A 25,139-nucleotide genomic window follows, 5' to 3' on the forward strand; every position below is an offset into this window, starting at 1 on the left:
CGCGAGATGATTTTGCAAAGCATTAAAAAAAAAAAAAAAAAAAAAAAAAATGTTTTTTTTTTTTGTGCCAAAAATGTTTTAATAGTTTTTTGGCCAAGTCTACACCTGCAACCACACGTAACTTCCACTTTCCTCTTCTTCTTCCTCGTCTTTGTATTGGTATTGTTTGTGTTGGAGCGCCTCAGTGCGGCTGCAGAGTTCATGTGCAACCTCTTCCAGAGTAGCCTCGGAAACCCATGCATTTTTTTTTGTTACAAAAAAGAAAAGCCTGGGGGAGGATCCCATGAACTGTGGTCTCGGAGCGGGAGTGAACCTTGTTATGTCCTAACCAATCAGTGTGCAGAGGGGCGTCGCTCCAAACTTGGTGACGTCAGTATTCTGTTCCGTGTGCTCCCTTCAAAACAGTACCGATGGGACACAACTTTTACTACTGTTGTTATTATGAAGGCTAACTGGCGAGGCTAACTACTAACCACTATTTGAAGACATGGCTGAACCCACCACTCCATCAAAATCCATCACGGGCTTGTGCAGACTCTGCGGAGAGAGGTTTAGTAATCCTAGAAACAAGCACAATTTATTCATGAAGAATAACAAGCAGGACTATGCACTAGTTTTTGAGGAGCTCACGGGAGCATCAGTGACAAGTGACGATGCGTTAAAGGCTGTATGTGGGACCTGCCGCCATAAATTAAATAAGTATCGCCGATGTACAGAAGAAATTACAAAAGCTGCCGACGAGATTAAGCATTTGGCTCTCCTTAATCAACCAGCAAGAGTCAAACGGTGCGCGAAGACCGCACCAAGTCCTCACAAGTCCCGTGAAAGAAAAAAACTTTTTACTGCAGAGGAAACGTCAAGCCCTGCTAGACGAAGTCTTTTCCACGTACCAACATGTACCAATGTGGCGATGGTGAGTATGTTAATAACATGGTTTACTAGCATATATTCTATGAAAGCATGTCGTGCACCGAAAATAGAAGCTCTACAAGCCCACACAACACATGGTGCGTGAGCTTGTAGATCGGCTATTTTATGTCATTTATTTATGTTAAGATTAAAGTGGTCAAACTAGCAATAGAAGCATCTTCCATAAACATGAATGGTCTCAGAAATGTCATATAAGTATCAACGTTTAAAGCCTCAAGCTGTGATTTCTTCAATTGTTTTGCTCTACTGTATTATAATGTACTACAACAGCAACATTTTGGGTTTAGAATGATAAACATCAACATTTTAAGTCATGATATTATATTAGCTTTTTATTATAGCTTCATTCCATTTAATAGCATAATGATAATATATCATTTTTATTTTTGGATATCTTTTTTGTTGGACTGTTAAGCAGTGGTGGAAGAAGTACTAAAATGTTTTACTTAAGTAAAAGTGTCAATACTGCAATATAGAAATACTCTTTTACAAGTAAAACCCTACATAAGCCAAAGTAACTAGTAGCTAAAGTGGTCAAATAATGTTAATGGAGTAAAAATACATCATTTGCCTCTGAGATGTAGTGGAGTAAAAGTATTGGAAAATGTAAATACTCAAGTAAAGTATAAATACCTCAAAATTATACTTAAGTACAGTACTGGAGTACATGTACTTAGTAACTTTCCACCACTGATGTTCAGTCTACATACTTTAAAGAAAAACAACAACACTAAAACCCCAGTGTTGTCAGCACAACGCTTTTAGAAATCACATTAGTGATGATGTATTCAGAAGTAGAAGTAGCAATACCACAGAATAGAAATACTTTCAAGTAAAAGTCATGTATTAAGATTTGTTTTACTTTCATAATTACAATTGCAAATAAATGATTTAAGTGGAGTAAACTTAAATAATCAATGACATGTACAATGTCCTCAAAGTTATACTTTAGCACAGCACTTGAATATACTCATTTATTTACTTTCTAGATGGCCAAATTGAGAATATGCCACGTATGAAATGTTTTTTGCTTGATTTATGTTAATCATTTTTATTTCTTTATTAAAGCCTATGAAGTGTTAAACCAGTATGAAGCCTGCCAGCCAACACATGAATTCCCCCGTTGGTGAACAGATTCTCTTCGCATGGTGTGCCTCACATTGGAACGACCAAGTTTGATGTTTTATTATTAACTAACATTTCACCTGTTTTTAGGCTTTTCTCACACTGTCCCTGCTACCCCCCCCCCCCCTCCCCTCCCCTGCACTCCCCCCCCCCCTCCCTCCCCTCCCCTCCCCTCCCCTGCACTCCCCTCCCCTGCACTCCCCTTTATCTAACATGATATCTTCAATCCACCTTCCCAAAGCTTCCTATTTGAAGTCTTTCTTTAAATCCTTCTTTGACTTTTTTAACCACTTGAATGTAGCCTAAACCTTCGCTGAAAATAACAGATGTACAAGCTCACAACGTGTCGCAGTGTATTGTTGTGAGCCTGTACATCGGCTATTTTCAGCGCAGAGTGATGGTGTTGAGGAAATTAATACTTCATTCATTTATATATTGCCATGTTGCTATAGACAACTTCAGTAGCATCAAGGACATCAAACTGGGAGGCACGCCAGTTTAGCAGTCCGGAAGTCTCCCCTCCTTCGGGTTCAACTTTGCCTAGAGTTGGAGCGGTGAGGAAAAGATAATGTGTACACTGAATCACATTTAAAATACATTTAAATTCAACGAAATCCATTATGATATCATTTTGTCCACAGATCCTCAAGGAACACATGTACAGTATATTATCTATTAAGTTAATACTTTAATGGTAGTCTATCTATCTTCTCTGTGTCATCCCTGTACACAGATGTAGCTGTATTCAAAAGGTTGTGAACCCTTTTATGACTGCAGCCAGCTGTGTTTATTCTTATCAGCTTCATGGCCCTGCCTGTGTTCACTTTCTCATTGTGTTTAAAAAAACAAACGGCTGTGGCTTATACCTGCTGTGCCTTCTATCAGAGCCAAGCATCTTAAACCCACTCTTAAGACCTATCCTTAAATGCAATAACTTGACCCTTTGGTGACCATTCTGCAACTTGTGATCAGCAGTAACAATAAGGATTGACTTTATAGGAAGATTTTCAAGGTACTATTCCAGCCAGGCCAGCAATGTGTCATATCTAATCTATTAACAGAGATTGCCTATCTGCAAGCTCAAAACGCATATCGACACACTGTGTTGTGAACTTGTAGATTGTCTATTTTCAGTATATTGATGTAATCTAAACCAAAAACAAGATTGTCTTTAGTACTGTAGCCCTTATGGAATTGTTGAAGTGGTTAAGCATGAACACATGTTGATTACTGTGTCTGTTTACATATTGCTGTAGATTTCAGTTTCCACCATGGCTGCAAATTGGGAAGGACATCAGCCCAGCTCTGTGCCGGCTCTGACATCAACCACATCTCTTAGCAGTGTAGGAGCGGTGACTATCAAACACTTCAAACTTCACTCAATTTAATCTGCTTGTTTGTACTGAGACCAGGTGTGACAGCCTAAATCAGCCATCACCAACACCACACATATTCCCCTCTTATCTTATAGAGTTCATTTGCCACAATTCCTGGACCTTTGGAGACTAGAAGGTCCTGCACAACACCACAACCACCACAACAGACCAAAACCATGACGCTTTCCACAGAAGGAATGGTGAGATTTCTTTTTCCTTTTTTGTCTGCACAAAGAAGACAATTTCTATTTCTGTCAGGACAACTACAAAATTGAAAAAAAATACTTGTGAAGGATAAGATATATTTATTGAATCTAAAATGAGCAATATATTTAATATGTTTTGGCGATGAATTGAATACTCAGTCAATTTCCCAAACATGGGGACTCCCCCGTACATAAACAGCCGATCCAAAACGACAGGTGGTAGCATGGGGTGATGTAGGTTGAGCAGAAATTTAGCAGAGCAATGAAATGCGCAGCACAGCAGCAGCTGAAACAGTGTGTGCAGCAAAATCAAGCAGGATGAGAAGTACAGACTTCCAGCTTAAATAGAGCGGTTTGAGAATGAAATGACTGTGAGTGGATGTGTACGTGGAGCTGAGGCGGTCAACTGGTAGGCCACCAACAACAGCACTGAGTTCCCTGACAGAACGTGCTCTGTGCATGTCTGTGATAGGCGCGTCGCTCATTTGTGCTGATTGATAGGTTTATTCATTGTGCTCTTGTCTTTTTCTGAATAATGTCTTTACTGTACCTCTGTGGTACCACAGAGGCACTCAGATGGTATTACTGCCGTTATCAAGTGCTAGCCACTGTATATGTCAAATAGGTAAGATATAACATTAGCTTAGCTTGGGGCCTCAAGGAACACACGTACAGTATTTTATTCATTAAGTTAATACCTTAATGGTAGTCTATCTTGTTTGTGTCATCCCTGTACACAGATGTAGCTCTATTCAAAAGGTTGTGAACCCTTTAATGACTGCAGCCAGCTGTGTTTATTCTTATCAGCTTCATGGCCCTTCCTGGGTTCACTTTCTCATTGTGTTTAAAAAAACAAACGGCTGTGGCTTATACCTGCTGTGCCTTCTATCAGAGCCAAGCATCGTTAAACCCACTCTTAAGACCTATCCTTAAATGCAATCACTTGACCCTTTGGTGACCATTCTACAAATTGTGATCAGCAGTAACAATAAGGATTGACTTTATAGGAAGATTTTAAGGTACTATTCCAGCCAGGCCAGCAATGTGTCATATCTAATCTATTAACAGAGATTGCCTATCTGCAAGCTCAAAACGCATATCGACACACTGTGTTGTGAACTTGTAGATTGTCTATTTTCAGTATATTGATGTAATCTAAACCAAAAACAAGATTGTCTTTAGTACTGTAGCCCTTATGGAATTGTTGAAGTGGTTAAGCATGAACACATGTTGATTACTGTGTCTGTTTACATATTGCTGTAGATTTCAGTTTCCACCATGGCTGCAAATTGGGAAGGACATCAGCCCAGCTCTGTGACCGCTCTGACATCAACCACATCTCTTAGCAGTGTAGGAGCGGTGACTATCAAACACTTCAAACTTTACTCAATTTCATCTGCTTGTTTGTACTGAGACCAGGTGTTACAGGCTAAATCAGCCATCACCAACACCACACATATTCCCCTCTTATCTTATAGAGTTCATTTGCCACCATGCCTGGACCTTTGGAGACAAGAAGGTCCTGCACAACACCACAACCACCACAACAGACCAAAACCATGACGCTTTCCACAGAAGGAATGGTGAGATTTCTTTTTGCTTTTTTGTCTACACAAAGAAGACAATTTCTATTTCTGTCAGGACAACTACAAAATTAAAAAAAAAAACTTGTGAAGGATAAGATGTAGATATTGAATCTAAAATGAGCAATATATTTAATATGTTTTGGCGATGAATTGAATACTCAGTCAATTTCACAAACATGGGGACTCCCCCGTACATAAACAGCAGATCCAAAACGACAGTTGGTAGCATGGGGTGGTGTAATTTAGCAGTGTGGTACCACAGAGGCACTCGGATGGTATTACTGCCGTTATCAAGTGCTAACCACTGTATATGTCAAATTGGTAAGATATAACATTAGCTTAGCTTAGGGCCTCAAGGAACACATGTACAGTATTTTATTCATTAAGGTAATACCTTAATGGTAGTCTATTTAGCTTGTCTTTGTCAACCCTGTACACAGATGTAGCTCTATTCAAAAGGTTGTGAACCCTTTTATGACTGCAGCCAGCTGTGTTTATTCTTATCAGCTTCATGGCCCTGCCTGTGTTCACTTTCTCATTGTGTTTTAAAAAACAAACGGCTGTGGCTTATACCTGCTGTGCCTTCTATCAGAGCCAAGCATCGTTAAACCCACTCTTAAGACCTATCCTTAAATGCAATAACTTGACCCTTTGGTGACCATTCTGCAACTTGTGATCAGCAGTAACAATAAGGATTGACTTTATAGGAAGATTTTCAAGGTACTATTCCAGCCAGGCCAGCAATGTGTCATATCGAATCTATTAACAGAGATTGCCTATCTGCAAGCTCAAAACGCATATCGACACACTGTGTTGTGAACTTGTAGATTGTCTATTTTCAATATATTGATGTAATCTAAACCAAAAACAAGATTGTCTTTAGTACTGTAGCCCGTATGGAATTGTTGAAGTGGTTAAGCATGAACACATGTTGATTATATAGTTGATTCTCTTAATTACTGTGTCTGTTTACATATTGCTGTAGATTTCAGTTTCCAAAAAGGCTGCAAATTGGGAAGGACATCAGCCCAGCTCTGTGCCGGCTCTGACATCAACCACATCCCTTAGCAGTGTAGGAGCGGTGACTATCAAACACTTCAAACTTTACTCAATTTCATCTGCTTGTTTGTACTGAGACCAGGTGTTACAGCCTAAATCAGCCATCACCAACACCACACATATTCCCCTCTTATCTTATAGAGTTCATTTGCCACCATGCCTGGACCTTTGGAGACAAGAAGGTCCTGCACAACACCACAACCACCACAACAGACCAAAACCATGACGCTTTCCACAGAAGGAATGGTGAGATTTTGTTTTGCTTTTTTGTCTGCACAAAGAAGACAATTTCTATTTCTGTCAGGACAACTACAAAATTGGAAGAAAAAAACTCGTGAAGGATATAATCTAAAATCAGCAATATATTTAATATGGTTTGGCGATGAATTGAATACTCCGTCAATTTCCCAAACATGGGGCCTCCCCCGTACATAAACAGCAGATTCAAAACAACAGGTGGTAGCATGGGGTGGTGTAGGTTGAGCAGCAATTTAGCAGAGCAATGAAATGCGCACCACAGCAGCAGCAGCAGAAACAGTGTGTGCAGCAAAATCAAGCAGGATGAGAAGTTTATACTTCCAGCTTAAATAGAGCGGTCTGCGAATAAAATGAGTGAGTGGATGTGTACGTGGAGCTGAGGTGGTCAACTGGTAGGCCACCAACAACTGCACTGAGTTCCCTGACAGAACTTGCTCTGCGCATGTCTGTGACTCATTTGTGCTGATTGATAGGTTTATTCATTGTGCTGTTGTCTTTTTCTGAATAATGTCTTTACTGTACCTCGCACTCGGATGGTATTACTGACGTTATCAAGTGCTAACCACTGTATATGTCAAATAGGGAAGATATAACATCAGCTAAACTTAGGGCCTCATGGAACACATGTACAGTATTTTATTCATTAAGGTAATACCTTAATGGTAGTCTATTTAGCTTGTCTTTGTCAACCCTGTACACAGATAGAAAATGCTGCATGCAAAAGGCTGTTAACCCTTTTATGACCTTGCAAACAACAGGGTCTTCTTATCAGTGTCATGTGCCTGCATTTGTTCACTTTCTCATTGTGTTAAGAACCCCTGCTGTGGCTTAACCCTGCTCTGACCTTTATCAGAGATGAGCATCTCTGATAAAGGAGACATTCTCCATAGATGCCATTTTCCAACAAAAGCATGCAGATAAGGAATTGAATGACCCAAACCATAACCTGTATCCTATATTGCACTCTTTTATTATAGACTTCAGTTGCCAGTACTGACAGTTGGGGCTATCTACGGTCCAGTTCACCACCACTGTCACAGCCTCAGACAACATCCAGTCCAACATCCGGTGAAGGTGCAGTCAGAAAGAAGACTTCTACTGCAGCCACAGTCTTGTCTGCACAACAACCACAGGTTTGTATACATTACAGTTTTGTATTGCAGCTCATACTCATTTGATTTCATTTCCATTGAACTGATCTTTATTTTTTGCATTCGGATTGTACACAGGCACAGCAGGAAACGCAAACTGCTGACATCCAACAACCAATTCACAGAGTAGTATGGTCACCAACACACTCTGGGCCAACGAATCTACGTCAAACAAAAGTTTGTTATTTTTATTTTCAAGACAAAACATTGATGAGTATGTGTCTTTGTTGCTTTAGCCTTTTACATTGTAAATATTTTTTAATTAGACTTAATAATAAATATAAGGACTTATAATTGTTTTTTTTTTCTCTAGATCTCTGTGAAAAATCGAACTTCAAGCCGAAGCAGAATAATTACTGGACCCTATGAGACAGTTATTGACAATATCCTCAGAAGCCGTGATAAAAACATTCCACATGCAATTATGGCTGTTCCAGGAATGTCGGATATGGTTGTTGAGGAGGTACTAAAAAAGATGAACAAGGAATGTAAGATTTTAAGTAGTTTGAAATTCAAATCCAAACTGAGGCAGACGAAAGTAAAGGCATTAAAGGACTTCAAATGGCTAGATGTTATTGCTGAGTGGAGGGAAAACGCTCCCACATACAACCGGTTCCTGGAAAGTGCAAGTAATGTCCCCAAAGATCCCCCCCGCCCAACAAGCCCACTTAAACCACGTGCACTTAAATATAGCCAGAGCAAAACATGCACAATGGCAATGGCTGGTGCAACGCTACTCCGGGCAAGGTGCCAGTCTATGACGGCTCCACTGTATCTTAATGCATTGGTTATGCGTCATGGTGGAGCCAAAAAAAGATGCTTTGAACGACTAGTGAAATTAGGTGTCTGCGTGTCTCCTGCCAGTGCCCTTCAAAAAGTCAAAGACATTGCACATTCATGGGACAGAAAAGTTATCAAGTGGAAGGAAGCCGTTTGCAAGTTGTATATAGCAGCTCACCCACCTGCTGACGCTATAGACAGAAGAGCAGAAGATTTCCCTGCCCCAGCAGCGGCTAACACTATGGACACAAGTGCGGATCACATATCCATTGGAAGAGCAGGAGATCCCCTGCCCGGAGGAGCGTCAGACGAAGACTGCCTTTCCCAACTAGAGCCTACTGTTGAATATCAGGTAGTGGTACACTATACAAAAAGATATACGAAATGTTACACTCTCTAGATCAACAACTTTATCCAGTTATTCAAAATATGTGTACCAATGTTCCCAACAGCAGCCCACAGGCAGTGGACCAATCGAGGAGCAAGGAGCTGCCACACAGTCTGGTGACATATCATCCTGTGAATCATACGAATCGGCTGATTCAGAAGAAAGTTCCGATGCACCGGGTGATTCCAAAGAGGGGTCAGATCAATCGGCTGATTCTGAAGAAGAGGTATTTCAGTAATACTCAACTTAACATTTAGAATTTCTTATGAAAATATATTTTGAATCAAAGCTTAAAATGTATTAACAGCCGGACACCCATGTACTTGAGAATAAGTGTATATTCGAAGAGAATGGGATCTCCCAGAGGTGTCTTTATTCCTAAACTCATAATATATTCAGCCTAAATGGCCTATTTACCAGCTAGATTTCTCCAAAATGTTCGCCTATGACATGACAAAAATGGAGATAGTAATGTTCAAGTGATTAAAGTCAGTTTACCTGAATCGTAAGCAGACATTACATTTTTTTCTTGTTTAACAGGCCCTCTATAGCTTACTCTGTGTACTGAGACAGTTTCATAGCTTGGGCCTTGAATTATTTTTTAATTTTTAGAGAAATATTTAATTTTGTGTTATCTTTTGTCCTTCAATAAAAAGTTTTCTGAAGAATAAATGATCAAAAAACTTCAATAACTAAAGATAAATAGCTATATTTCTGTAGAGACAATATTGAAAAATGTTATCTGTGCTGCAATACTGTTATTGTCATTTCTTTATGACATCATTTTAATTGTATTCTCACATCACACTCCCCACCCCCCCACCCCACTTGTTTTTCAGGAAACTACAGGACTTTTGCCCATGCAATTCACAATAGACAATTTGGACCGCAGCGTCACACCACACACTATGACAAAGGACAATCAGCGGAAGGACAACCACTGGATGATCATGTTGGCTAATCAAGAGAGAGTCAGTGCCTCTCATCTCCCTCAATTCAATAACAGGTCTGTACGGGATGTTTCAATAACTGACATAGTTCCAAACCAGGATGACCAACGACATTTGAAGCAAGAGTTCAAAGAGTTGGTTGGACGAGTGCTGGTGTCCCAACTTCCAGAATTCAGCCAATTTAAAGACAATGTTAAGTTGCACATCCCTCATCTGTACTCATCAACAATGGCCAAAAAAACAGAAATCATACCGCTGGGGATATTGGATGCTGATGAGAAGCAACCAAAAGACATGATAAGGACAATGAAGTACATTAATGACAAGTATGTTCCTTATGTCGCTGTTGAAGGGGATGGAGAGACATACGCAGTCATGAAGCCCGCTGTTCAGGTAATTCTAGCAGGAGACCAGCTGACCAAACAAAATTCTGATGTAGCCCTACGTGCAATAATGAATAGAGAGGATGGCATTCCGAATGGCATTGTCACAAAAGTGTCAGACTTTCACTGCAGCATGAACACCAATGACGTCATATTTAAAGACTACTACAACACCGCCTCGCACAATGAGAAGGGCACAATGTTCCAACTACGAAATTTAATCGACAGGAGAAATGTATCAGCATCTGCACTTGGTGACAAATATACAGCCAGCAACACATTTATCCAAGATGTTGCAGATGCTTCCATCATCTCTGCTTCTCTGCATTACTTTGGAATGGACACTATTGAAGACACACCCACGAAAAACACAATACCTGCAATGTTCAGCTCAGATGAACAGAAACAGAATTGGTTAGACAAACATCTCCTTAACATAGTTGAAGCCTACATTCTCAATGACACATTTGAGATAGGGGCCACTGCTACAGATGCTGATTGGGAAACACACGTTGCAACACAGGCTGAAAAAGCAATACAGTGCCGATTTCCAAATTGCACAGACTTCACTTTCAAAAACCATAAAAAACTTAGGGAGCATATACAGGACAAACATAATGCCGTACTAAACTATTATGGAGATCAGAAAAGCACATCAAGTGAATCTCAGGGTAATGACAACTCTGACGGTGTCTTCAACTACCACAGTGGGTTTTTGAAAGTAGCCTTACTTGAGAGAGATTTTCAAGACTCAATTAAGGAAGGGGATGGCCAAAGGACGTGCCGCCTTTGGAAATTAAAGATGCTGCATTTCAAACAGGCAGGCCGAATAAAATATAGTTTAGAGGCACTAAGGCTTCAGCTGGATATAGCTGCAATGCAAAGTCCCAGTGTGTCACACAGGCTGGTGTGGAACAGGACAGTCAATACAACTGGTATCGCAGGCAAGAACATTGCATTAGATTTAAACTGTGAACACTATGTGCAGTACACAAAAGAGATCATGGACAGACAGGGGGCCAATCTACAGTTTGATATAGCTCAGGAGTTGAGCAGGAGCATTGGAGAAATGAAAATAATCATGGATCAATTTGATAAAGACTGTGGAGTCAGTCCCAAGTCTGGAAGGCACACTGTAGCTAATAAGGATGCTGACATCAGAGCAATGGTTACAGTGCTGCACGGGAATGATGTGTTCAGCATCAAGCCTGGAAGGTCCTACAGCTCATTCAAAAACAAAAGTGCAAATCCACTACACAAACTGAAGGCCGCAAATGTTGTGCAATGGATCCTTGACCATAAAAAAAAAAGTCATATGGTACAGGTGGATGAGAGAGTGAAATAATTGTAACAGCTATTTATTACTGTACAAAGTACACGTGCAACATTTCAATATTTTGTGTTATTTCTATCCAATTTCTTTTGTAACTAAAATAATAAAAGTGCAGTGAATACATTTGCCTTTGTTTATTTTATAGAGGGAATTACTGTCAAAGATTTGCCTTAGTACAATTAATTATGAAGACTTAAAACTGACTGCTATTTTAAGGTGTATTGTTGATGTGTTATTTAACAAAATAACATTGATTTAGCAAACAGATATTGAGGAGGTCGTATGTGTGGGTGGGTGGGTGTGTGTGTGTGTGTGTGTGTGTGTGTGTGTGTGAGACACACACATACACACACACACACACACACTGATAAAAAAGGATAACGCACAGCTCGTAGTCACGGTGCTAAACTATTTTAAAATGTAGAAACAGGGTAGACTTCCACAGGGATTTTTGTTTATGGAAGTTTATCCTGGGTTTATATATTCTGAAATAGTTTTCCATCATGTCTACGAGCTCTGACCTGTGAGGTTTCCTCCTATTGATCAACCCGATCTATTTAGGCTTGAATGCTGCCATATTCATTTTGAAGCTGCACAAACATAGATTCTGCATATGACAAGGTCACAAAAGTATTCATCCATTATAGTGTACAATAACATCTTTTAGAATGTTTACCTTACATGGAGACATTGTACCTCTATATATGTTGCAATTACACACTCGTCTTCTGTGGATCTTTTAACCAGGGAAGCTTAAAATTAAAACTAGTATATAGTTAATCTGAGTTTACAAATGTTACTGTAGTCAATGTTTCTGAGTTTTTTTAAATGATTCATAGGCCTTATTGAGGTACGCGGTCCATGTGTGTGTGTCAGCCCTGAAATGTTAATGTCCTTATCCACCCTGTTCCACCCTGCTGTGTTGAATGGGGGTGGGGGTTGGAGTAGTACTCCAACCCCCCCCCCCCCCCCCATTCAACACAGTAGGGTTGAACACAGCCAGATAAGCCATCTTTTCTTTCAATGGGTCAGGATTAACATAGGGAACAAAAAGCTGTTATCAGTTCACTATGTCCAACAATTTGGGGTCCACATACAACATTACCAAATTGAACTGTCCTCATTTAAAATGGGACATTTACAATCAGAATTCTATTGTGCACCTTTAAATATTACTTGAGATATGTAATTGATCATAAATCATACTGTTAAGGCATACCAGTGTGCAATGGCTGTTTAAACATCACTGATGTATGACTAGAAAAATCTTTGGACAAACAATTATTAGGAATTTATATTTTATTATACTTGGATTTACTGTGACAAGCTGTGCATTTCTCACTTGCAGTGGTGGAAAGGGAAAACACCTATTTCACTGAAGTAAAAGTGTCAATACTGCAATGTTGAACTACTCTGTTACAAGTACAACTCTGGAATTGAAAATGTCTCTATGCGACGCATTGTGAGCTTGTAGATCGGCTGTTTAAAAAAAAAATGTATACATTAACAATGGAACATTCTGCATAATGAGTACTTCCTACTTTTAGTACTTAAAGTACAATTTGATACCAATACTTTTGTATTTTCACTCATTTTCAAAAAGACTAAATACATATAGGGCTGAAGTGGGTAATGTATGTTTAGTAATAATCAAAATCTACAAAGTAAATAGTAACAAAGTTTTCATATAATTGCTGTGTAGAAAAGTTTAAATATTTGACTCTGAGATGTAGTGGAGTAGAAGTAAAAGTACTGCAAATTGGAAATATTACAGTAATGTAAAAAAAAACTCCAAATTGTACGTAAGTTGAGTACTTGAGTAAATGTACTTAGTTACTTTACACCACTGCTCACTGCTCACATTACATGTAGATCAATAACATCGCTTGGTTGAAATTCTGGGAGTATGCTGCATCAGCATGTCCACATGCTGAAAGTATGAGTAGGTGACACAGTATTTGAAGCTTTGAATGTTTCACATTTATTTTAAGGGAAAAAAAACATTAAGACAAACGCACAGTTCTAATAATCACCCACATCAAGCCCTTTCGACCAGAGGCCGATTCTTGTCTTGAAAGTATATACAATAATTATGTGTGGTTGTCACACCCATCTAACCAAAATAAAGGCAAGGGTTCCCGAGGCTACACTCATCTTGAAAGGTATCGTTACAAGTATGTGTTCCTGCCCTAAAGGGGTAAAATACCCTACTCATCCAAAGCCATTCCACCAAATGCTTCTAGTACATCTTCATCACTGCTGTCCTCGTCTACATCGTCAAATACATCCCTCATAACGTTCTTTATTGCACGTGCAACTTGAACATTGCTAACCTGCACATTAAAAAAGATGTCATTCAATGTGAAAAGTACACTGCTTTTTTCTATAACCTCTTTAATCAGGTTTTGGTTGTCATCAGGCTGTGTAGTTGAATAAACGGACACCCCTCCATAAAGGCCTTTGTGCGTCACATCCTGTGTAATTTCCTCTAACTTCTCCTGCATTAGGATTCTGTGTTCTGGAGTAACAGTTCTCTCATTAATAGCAGGTTCTTCCCCAGCATGTCTCTCTAATGCACTCTTCTGACCATCACATGTGTCCTTGCACCCACAAGAACTTGCACAGTTATTACAGCAGTTGTGGGGGATAGGCAAAGGTTTACACTTCTCTCCATCAAAAAGACTTAACAGTTTAACTCTCCTACATGTAGTTTCATCAGTGAGATACTGTTTCATTTGGTCTGATAAACCTTGTACCTGTCTTCCATGATACAGAATTAGAGAATGTGCTGCTGAACCATCTCTCCCTGCTCTACCATATGCTTGCATATAGGATTCAATGTCCCTAGGTGGTCCATAATGAATGACATGGTTAACCCCTCTGAAATCAACACCCATTCCCAGAGCTGATGTGGCGACCACAACTCTAAGAACAGATGAGGGGTCTTGCAAAGAGTGTATAATGGCTAGTTTTACATTCTCATCTGTCTCAGAATGGTACATGTCGAACAATCTATTTCCAGTCACATCTCTGGCTCCAACTGGAAAGCGTCCCTTCCTACCTAGGTTAAGTTTAAACACTTCATAGTACAATAGAGAACAATCAGTGATACTCGTACAGTATATAACATATTTCTCAGTGTTTTTTCCCTGCGACTCTAGTTCCTGAAGGAGCCATGCAAATGTGTTTGATGGATCAGCAGCCGAGATCTTCTTTACAGCCAGCCTGATGTTCACCCGATCAGGGCTTTTGACAATTTCCACATATTTGTGCAAACCCAGGTTCTTCACCACCTTCTTTCTAATGTCTTTTGATGCTGTTGCTGTAAGGGCCAGCAGTGGTACACACTTCGGTAGCAATGACCTGAGTTCCCCGACCAGTCCACACCACTGTCTGAAGGGTTCTTCTGAGCCATTTTTCTCACCCCTGTGAGAAAGATAGGACATAATAAAGAATTGTCACACAAAAATGATTTACACTCATAATATTCCGTAGACACATTTATATAAAATCATAGCAGCAACATAGTCTAAGAAGTTGTCCATAACAATGTCCATTTCAAATTAGATATATTTATAAGTACTACAAATAAGATTGAAATGACTATCAGAGGTTGAAAATTAATAGCATGTGCTTACATTTTCTTTGATTGTTTCTTTATGAAAGTCAACAGATGTGGATTACAAATGCTTGTTAACCATCCATTTAGCATTCGTTTTCAGACTAAACCTGGATAAATTGAAGCCTTTTGCGCCACAACTTTTTACACACAATAACATCTCAGTTTCATTAAATATGGATTAATTTTAAACTTGCAGCTGAGTAGCTTTAAACGTAGAAAATGGCATGATATATTGCATGGCTTCATATAGACCTAGAATGCCTGTGATATTACATCCATTTCATGTATTCAAAATGTTTGGAATACATGGAATGTAGGTAATATAGACCCTGTTCTAAATTATGATTCGAATAAAAAGCTAGGGACATTTGTCCTCGATAGCCACAGGACCATTGAAACTTGTATCAATTCGACCTATGCATTTTTATATTATCACAGTTTGATTGTCTGGTCGCTGCAACGTTTACTTTGTTAGAAAACCGTTGTACCACGGTAAACTTCATAGCTAAATCATAACTTTAAACTCACCATTGGACGACAGTGTGGACTTCATCAACAGCGAATCCAATCAATCTCTCGCCAAACAAAGGTGCTTGCAGGGCTAGCCTCCAAAAACGATTCCCTACAAAAGTTTCAGGGGAACCGTAAACAAAAGAAAAGTCTCCTTTACAAATCCTCTCGTCGGTATTCTTGTCTTTACCAGCGTACGCAGCCGAAAGTCCCTTTTCATTCAACAATTTCACTTGCTCCTCCATTATGGATTGTAATGGGCAAACAATCAAAACCATCGCTTCTTTTGGCCATTTGTCTGGGTATTTGTTGGATAACAGACTGCATACCGTAGGCCACGCTTGAAAAATAAGACTTTTGCCAAAGCCAGTTGGTAAACATGCGAGTACATCTCTCTCTGATAACAGTGTATCCAAACATACTTGCTGTAAGTCCTTCAAAAAGTCCACGCCGTGTATTTTGCAAGCCTCTAATATGGCAGAGTTAAAGTCTTCTTTGAAGTTGTCCATTTTTAACCGGTTTTAAGAAGTTTAACCGTGTGGGTATGTAGATTATTTGCTGCGTTGTGCGTTCTGTAGTGTGTTTCTAGTCGACGACAAAAACACTGTTGCACAGGCCAGGGGGGGAGGGGAGTAGGAGGGGGGCGGGGGGAGGGGAGGCGGGGACATAGATTGGTGAATCAATAGGAGGACACGCACAACTCCGGGCGGCTGTGTTTGGGTCCGCCTCTCAAGACCATCGATCGAGCTCGTAGCCTCAGGCTACTTCCAGAGAGAGATAGAGACACTAGAAACTCTGCTGGAGACACAAAACAAATTGTGTAGACTTGGCCCTTTGAAATAAAATGTATTTTGGCACAAAAAAAAAAAAAAAAAAAAAAGAAGTTATTAACGGTTATCGATTAATTAATCGGTAAGGCCTAACGGTAAACGGTTAATAAAATGTCTCCATTTGGCCATCCCTATTTGTGAAGTTTACATTTTCAGAATGTGCTTGTACTAACTAAGACTAAGTAAAGTAAACAAAGAAAACTACCTGAAGTTGTTGTTATTGTTATTATTAGTTATGATTTTACCGGTCCGGTACCGGTCCGGTACCGGTCCGGTACCGGTCCGGCCCTCTGGCCCTCTGGCCCTCCTCCATGTGGCCCCTGAGCTAAAATGAGTTTGCCATCCCTGCACTGGATGCAATGCAGTTATCATTTAGTCACAAGCGCTCTTGTTAATACTTTTTCATTGGTTCAATAAACCCACTGACACATTACCACTTGCCAACCTTCCGTTCCTATTTCGGTCGTATTATAATCCCTGATTTACAAGCTCACAACAAGTTCCGACAAGCTTGTAGATTATGCTCTTTTTGCCCCCTTTCGCACGACATTGTTGTACGACGAAGTAGGCCATTATTAATAAGAAAAAACTAGAAGTATGGTGATACAAGGCTTCTGGCAGCGATGATTATTAACCCATTAAGACCTGAGCCGATTCAAAAAATGTTTTCTAAATCCCAACAGTTTTTTGAAAAAAATCAACAACAAAAAAAAGTCAAGATTTTTCAAAAATAGCAGATCTACAAGCTCATAGCGCGGCACTCGAGCTTGTATATCTGCTATTTTTGAATAGCCAAAGAAATCTAAAGTGCGTTCCAGGTCTTAACATCGATCATAATAGATACAGGGAATGAATTGGGAGTGAGTCTGCAGTCCTGACTAAGGACTACTTAAGCCAGGAGGGAGAAGAGTGTAGGACACCTGTTTCTCAACGTGGGGTCCGAGGGGCCACCAGGGGTCCATATGGTCTGCAACTCAGGGTACAAATGGAACCAAATGGGCCTGTATTTGTACCCTCCCAGAGACAGTTAAATTAACACTGAGGATTGGACAGTGTAGATTGGGGTCCCAAAGATTTGACAAACATTTGTATCAAATGGGGGTCCGTGGCCTAATAATGCATATATAAAACTGGGGGTCCTTGAAATGAAAAGTGTTGAGTCACTGGTCTATAGGACGCTAGCGATGGTCAGGGTGTTATAGGGAAGGGAGTCACCTTTATAAATACTGTGTGTGTGTGTGTGTGTGTGTGTGTGTGTGTGTGTGTGTGTGTGTGTGTGTGTGTGTGTGTGTGTGTGTGAGAGCGCAGTGCGGCTGCTATGAGGTGGCAGGTTGCACTCCCATACCTCCTAGCGGAGACCTGTAATCAACACAGACCAACAGTGCCACCAAGTGGACCCTCACGTTATTACAAGCTGAGAACAAACAAACAGAAAACTGCACACGTACAGAAGCACTGAATGCTACTTCACTTCTTTAAATCACTTACACAAATTGAATTGAATTTCAAATATATATAGATTTATGTTAAACCCTAACCCACAATCTATCTCCTCTCAGAGGTCTATGATGTAGGGGGGCTGTGTCATTATCTGTTCAGTCCGTAGGTCAGTGCATCTCAAAGGGGAGTATTTGTACCCCTGGGGGTACTTTGGAGTACTCCTAGGGGTACTCAGAAAGTCTTAAATGTACAGTATGTTGTTTTAGTTTTTTTTTGCTGATATTGGTTATATCATCAACAATTTATACCACCTTCATAAAATGGGTGAAACTATGGAAACTAACATACACGGTTGAAATTTATTTTATATGCCATATTCAGTATTTACAATTCAGTGTTGATTTTGTCAACTAAAAATGTCTATTGACTACCTTTTTTCACTTACAAAAACCGAATAAAAACGAAATAAAAACTAAGCTATGGTGACTAAAACTATGACTAAATATACTGACAATTTTGTCAACAAATAAAAACTAGACTAAAATGTTTGGGAGGGACTAGTGGAGAACAGATTCAGAAGAGCTAAGACAAGTCATCATGGCTGCGCCCGAAAATAGTTGATCTACAAGCAAGCTCACAACGCGTCGCAGCGTTTCCATTGTGGTCCATTCATTGTACTCCATTCATCAGTGATACATATCAGGAGACCTCTCTCCATGATCCACCGACTCCCAAAGGGAAAAAACGCGATCGCTGTAGCGAGGTGTCAAAGTGGACTATACACTACAGCAGCCCCCACACTAGAAAAAAAAAGCTTTTAAAAAATACTATTCTCACGACATTCACTCAACTTAAGAGCAGCCACGGGAGGATAGCACTTATTAAAGCTCTGCTGCTGAGACATGGACATGGGCTGTGTTAAAGACACTTACAGGCTTTTTATGATGCTTTCGGGAGACTTGTTACAGTGCATATTGCCCATTTTTACTGTGCTTTGTTGTCAGCTTGGTTCCTCCCTCTGACATTTATTAGCGAAGCTGTCTCGGTGCCCAACACATAATGTATTTTTAACCGAACGGGCTGTGAGAGGTTTTGAATCTCGACTCTAGTGTCACATCCAACCGCTGTAGTTTTTTTCCTCTTCGCTCATCGTACAGCTGTAAATGTAATTTATTTTATTTGACCATGTTCAGTACACTTCTAGGGCCCTATCTTACCCCTTATGCCTAAACTTTTTATGCATTTTTTACTATTTTGAAAAACATTTTAAAATAGCTAAAATAGCTGATCTACATTGACCAGTTGTGAGCTTGTAGAAGGGCTATTTGAACTATTTAAAAATGTTTTTCAAAATAGTACAAAAAATAAAAAGCGAGCACAACAGGTGGACAGAGGGTTGATAGAGGGTTTCTGCCAACTTATAGTTTTGCATTTTTCATTCATTTTATTTTTTGTTTTCAATTTCATCTTCTTTTTTTTTTGGCAATATGGCGTATTTGTGTTAAATTGACAAAGACAAAACCCAAGCACAGTTCTCTATTTTAGTTTGCCATTTTAGTTTGTTTTAGTTATTTGCAAACACACAATAGAGTTTAATTTAGTTATCGCCTCTTTTAACCCATTAAAACCCAGGAAAGCATCTGTGTCATTTTAGATTTTAGCGTTGGCTATTCAAAAATAGCAGATATACAAGCTCACACGTGCCGCACTGCAAGCTTATCTGCTATTTTTTTAACAGTTTTGAAAGTGTGAGAACTACTGATTTGGCATTTGTGGAATCGGCCTCAGGTCTATCTAATTATTTTTAAAATGTGTTTTTCACATCTAGTCATTGGTCTTTGATTTAGTTTCATCTACAGTAGCTATAATAGCCTTGCACTGTCCTGCAGACTGACCTCCCTGCCAGCGTACTTCATCCCTGGCGACGGGACCCCGGCCGACTACAAGGACTACGTGGGCCAGCTGCCCCCCACTGAGCACCCCGAGGTGTTCGGGCTGCACCCCAACGCCGACGTGGCCAACCAGGTGGCCGTGACCCGCACCCTGTTTGACACCCTGCTCTCCCTGCAGCCCCAGGACTCCAGCGCCGCCACTGGCACCGGACCCAGCCGAGAGGACAAGGTAGGGGACAACAGCGGGGGGGGGGGGGGGGGAGAGAGAGCGAGGGAGAGAGAGGGGGAGAGAGGGGGGAGAGAGGGGGAGAGAGAGAGGGAGAGGGAGAGGGAGAGAGAGAGAGAGAGAGAGAGAGAGAGAGGGGGGGGAGAGAGGGAGAGAGAGGGACTCTATCGGGTGGAAACCTGTATGTTACTTTTCAAGAAATGAAAAAAAAATAAGCCTGTCTTCAATGGATCCAATCCAGGGAAAATAGCCGATCTGCAAGCTCAAAAAACGCCTTGGGCGTTTATATTTTTGGTACTTTGTTCAAAAAAAAAAGTCCAAAAGACTACTGTAGGTGTGCGTGTCACTGACGACCTGAGGGAGTGTCGTGCCCAGCGGCGAGTTGGTCGGATGGGCGATAGGCCAGAACTGCAGTTCTGACGGATATATGGGCATGCCCATATATGGGTGTAAATACTACAGCTTAAATCCCAAGCACAGTTTGTAAATTAGCAAAATGCCACCATAAATACGTGTCTGTATATTAACCCAATATATGCTGGGGCGGGGGATAATTCGGTCCTAAAAAAGAAAAAATATACTTGCATCACTGGGTGTGTTACAAAAGTAATGTCTATCACACCAGTGTACCCAAATGTCGCTGGAGCACTGAAACTCAGTGACATGTACAGTACGATGTGCTCGTACGATCTCGTTTCTGAAAGTGACTCTGAGCTTTGCTGGATGGGTCAGACGAAATTCCACGTTGGCCTCGCGCCGCCTAGATTTCTCCTCCTTGAATGCTGCCTGTTGTCTCGACCAACTCTGCAGAGAAGTCGGGACAAACGTAGGCTTGGGTTCCTTTATATGTCAGTGGTTCGCGTGATATCTGGAAAATCTTTCCTTTTGTCTGGTTGTAGTGAAGGCCAACCAATATCGGCCTAGAAGGTTCATTAGGCTGAGCTTTCGGTGCCAAGACACAGTGCATTCTGTTGATTACCAGTGGACCACCCAAAGCATCTTCACCCAGGGTGTCCCTCACAAAAGCAGACATGAATTATTTTGGATTATTGCCTTCCTCTCCCTCAGGGGACACCAATCACTTGGATGTTTTTCCTGCGAGAGTGGTTCTCTAGGCCTTTACTTTGGGGTCTTCTGTGGCAATAACAGCATACCGACATTCTACTGTTTTCGACCTGGTCGTTACATCAGTCTGTGAGGTCTCGATACTGCCATTGTTGACCGCATGCTGGAGATTGTGTGGGGAAATGCACATGACATAAAATGTCAATGCAGTTGTACTGCTGTGTATTGTAGTTCTTGTCTGTTTCTCTTGGTAGCCATCGCTGCCAGTTCCCGTCTGATGTTGTGTGGGAGTCCTGACTGATCCAGACCGTACCGAATAACTGCTAGCTTGCATAATGTCTTCAGACTGGGACTTAGGTCTAAGATGTACACCTCATTGTGAAAGAGGACGATACGATCTCCCACCACACAGCAGCCCATAAAACATACAAAGTCGTCTATGAGCCAGAATCCGGTCCGAGATGGGCCTCTCCCCTTGGGCTCGACTCTTTTCCAGGAGAAGGTCTCTGGATTGAATTTCCACAGATCATTTAAGGTCTGGTTCTGGGTCTGGAAAGAGCGACCACATCCACCAAACATGTACAGCTCTCCATTGTAAGCAAAGGCTGAATGACCGCAGCGTCCTTCCGGAAGAAGCTGGCTGCGGTGTCCTTCTGGAGGAAGCTGGGCGGAAGGCGTCCTCAGCCAGCAGCCGGTCTCTGTGTCAAACACTCTGACTCTGATGTCGTTGTTGTAGGGCCGGGGGCTCCAAAACACAAACATCTTTGTTCCAATGATGGTGGCAGAGTGACACGACAAAGCAAGGGCTGGAGTGCTTCTGTTATAAATGAAAGACCAGACCATTGTGGCGGTGTCCAGCTTGTAGATGGCATTGGTGATGTCAGTGTACTTGTTGAATCCTCCGTAGATATACATCACCTTTCCCAACACACAGGCCGAGTGGCCCGCCCTCCCCTCCGGAGCAGGCCCGGAGACCTGGGTCTCGAGCCATCTGTGGGTGGCGACGTCAAACGCAAGAAGCACGGCGCAGTACAGCCTCGTGTAACTAACACCCCCCCAGATGTAGATGGTATCTTCGATCAGCCCGGCCGTGTGGCCGAGACGCCAGGAAGGAACCACACAGGGACGTTCTCCTCTTCCTACGGTCTTCACCGCGGGCAACTTCACCCAGCGTAAAGACACTGTGTTGAAGACATGGACAGACATGTTCCAAGGCAGTCTTAGAGTCCTACCACTGTTCATGGCTCCAATGGAGTACACATTATGTCCCACGGTGACGGCTGTCATATGTATATAGTCTGTATACGTGTATATTGTCCACCTCATCATTTCATACACAGAAGCAATCGTGGACAATAGTAGAATCACCAAGCGTTGCTCTGTAAAATATTAGTTACATTGCGCACCCATCAAATTATATTGGACAAATACTGACGTCATGTATTTGACATCAGTCAAATATGGAGTTCCACCTGGCCTAGTGTTGTATGAAGTGTTGTCATCAAAATATACTTACATTACTATATAAGTCAAAGTACTCATTATGCATATCTGGTATCTATATTCAAATATCATATGTATATAGGGAATGCTGGCTGTACTTCATTGTGATACTATATTAACTAATTTAGCTCTCAAGGACCCCTGGGTCCTTGAGAGGGTTACGAACACAATTGGCCACAATACGAACACAATTTCCCCGTGTTCGGGGGGGGGGGGGGGGGGCAGACGGGGAGGGTGATATTGGTCATTGCACGTACTCCTACAGGCTGGGGCGGCACCTGTCAGCAGGGAGTGTTTGGCGGGAGGGGTAGTCCTCCCGCCAAATTCCGGTTCCGGTCTTTTACTCGCAACAGAGTGCTTCTACATTGCAGTATTGATACTTTTACTTAAGTAAAACATTTGAGTACTTTTTCCACCACTGTGTGTCACCAGGTGTTGGAGCTGTGTGCAGAGCTGCGGTCTCAGCTCCCGGCTCTGATGGACCACGCTCACACCAGGACCATGCTGCAGGAGGACCGGATGTCTCCTCTCAACACGGCGCTGCTGCAGGAGATCCACACGTACAACGCTCTGCTGACCACCGTCAGGTAGGACACTCTGATTCTCATGCTACAGTATATAACTCATTTTGCTGGGGACCCCCCCCCGGCTCCCCCCCACTCCATCCCTGGACCCCACTTTGAGACCTATAGAGCACCGAAGTCTGACGTAATTTACTCATCCTACCTGGGTTGCGGTTTATTTCCCCCATTCAGAATTCCCATAGACTTGTTTAATATCGCGTCAAATAAGAGCTGTGTTCCAAAAATAAACAAATGACCCCGGCGGTTTGACTCATATGGATATGAAGCATCAACTGACGGTGAGAAAACGCTAATGTTACCGCGGCCAAATTAGTTACATTTTCGCCAGAAATAGACTTTATCAAATATGAGTGACTGACTCATAAACGATACAGCGACACCTCCCTGACAATATCGCCGGGACAGTTTGTTTATTTTTGGACCACAATTCTTATATGAGACGATTCTAAGATGACCCAATGTTATTCTCCATAGAGAAATAACTTCCGCAACCCAGGGGATGAACGAGTGACGTCAGGACTTCAGTACTCTATAGCAGTGGTTCTCAACCTTATCAGGCCGTGAGCCCCAAAATAATCCGGTTCCCAAGATAAATATTGTGAAAATAACCGATCTACAAGCTCACAACACTGTGCTCTTATATTATTTGACAATTTGGCAACGCAGTGTGAGCTTGTAGATGTAGATCTGCTATTTTCAAATGGCTGAAATATATATAGGGCTGATCTACATCTACAAGCTCACAATGTGTCGCAATGCAAAGTATTGTGAGCTTTTACATGTAGATCTGCTATTTTCAAATGGCTGAAATATATATAGGGCTGAAGTGGTTAGTATGTTTTGCAATAATAATCAAAATCTACAAAGTAACTAGTAACTTAAGTTTTCATATAATTGTAGTAGTAAAAGTACAATATTTTCCACTGAGATGTAGTGGGGTAAAAGTATTGAAATTTGTAAATACTGAAGAAAGTGAAAAAAATACCTCAGAATTGTACTTAAGTACAGTACTTGAGTACATGTACTTAGTTACTTTGCACCACTGTGCATGGGTAGTATCTATGTCGCACACTCTGGAGGAGTGAGTTGTTTCCAAGTAGAAAGTCAAACAAGGTGAACCGTTCAGTCAACAGAGAGAGGAGCAGCATCGCAGAGGGAACACACACACACACACACACACACACACACACACACACACACACACACACACACACACACACACACACACACACACACACACACACACACACACACACACACACACAGACCTGAATTGAACAGCTTTACGGACCACCTGCTGGCTCCAGTCTGCTCCACACCAACACATTTTGCCAACAGCATTTTTAGTCTGTATAGTCATCTGAAGCTCGTATAAAAATGTCTTTCAGTTTCAAATATGTGGAGGAACAAAACCAAACGTTTCTGACTGGGTTTGTGGATTGCATTCAGAAATACCCTAATAATGGCACTAAAGCAGAGATCCTCAAATAGCGGACTGCGAGAACTACAACTATCTCCGGAATCTGGGCAAATGATTGCAAATTATTATTATTATTTGAATTATGGATTCAGAAATACACTCTGAGAGCGCACACTGACAACTCTGAATGAAAACTGAAAAGCCAGTTTTTTAGAGCGTCATTTTGTGTCGGTAGGATGAAGTCATTGCAAAAATTGCGATGGTTGTGACTTTTCCGGACTGAGTATTCAACGTGCATGTTTGTAGCAAAACAAGTTATAATCATGTTTACACATGGGTGTTCTTTTGAAGGAAAATTTCAAATGACATTTGTACAAATACTGAACCGGTGGCACCGGCCTACTCGGGAACAATGAAAGTTTGGAATGCATCACACCCGGTTTATTATTATTGCATAAATACCACTCCGATCTACATACTTACTTCATGATTCTGTGTGTGTGTGTGTGTGTGTGTGCGTGT

At 41.2% G+C, this 25,139-nt stretch overlaps 1 protein-coding gene across 1 annotated transcript; it reads left to right on the forward strand.

Moving 5' to 3' along the window:
• The first annotated feature begins 340 nt into the window (after positions 1-340).
• Positions 341-11,559, forward strand: LOC308101980 (uncharacterized protein). The gene is made up of 14 exons (XM_080451548.1): positions 341-913; positions 1,999-2,078; positions 2,508-2,609; positions 3,312-3,398; positions 3,527-3,631; positions 4,901-4,987; positions 5,116-5,220; positions 6,209-6,295; positions 6,424-6,528; positions 7,518-7,673; positions 7,770-7,868; positions 8,005-8,823; positions 8,924-9,085; positions 9,699-11,559. Exons 2-14 carry the CDS (start codon positions 2,076-2,078, stop codon positions 11,535-11,537), a joined length of 3,756 nt encoding a protein of 1,251 aa, XP_080307674.1. The 5' UTR covers positions 341-913; positions 1,999-2,075; the 3' UTR covers positions 11,538-11,559.
• Positions 11,560-25,139: the final 13,580 nt, after the last annotated feature.

This window comes from Gymnoscopelus braueri, assembly GCF_963280865.1.
Source record: "Gymnoscopelus braueri genome assembly, chromosome: 15".
NCBI classification, from domain to species: Eukaryota; Metazoa; Chordata; class Actinopteri; order Myctophiformes; family Myctophidae; genus Gymnoscopelus; species Gymnoscopelus braueri.

Bases quoted from the DNA above. Each gene is read 5' to 3' on its own strand.
- LOC308101980 (XM_080451548.1), top strand. The intron at 2,610-3,311 runs GTGAGGAAAAGA...ATATTGCTGTAG, and splicing joins CTTTGCCTAGAGTTGGAGCG to ATTTCAGTTTCCACCATGGC. The intron at 7,869-8,004 runs GTTTGTTATTTT...TTTTTTCTCTAG, and splicing joins CGAATCTACGTCAAACAAAA to ATCTCTGTGAAAAATCGAAC.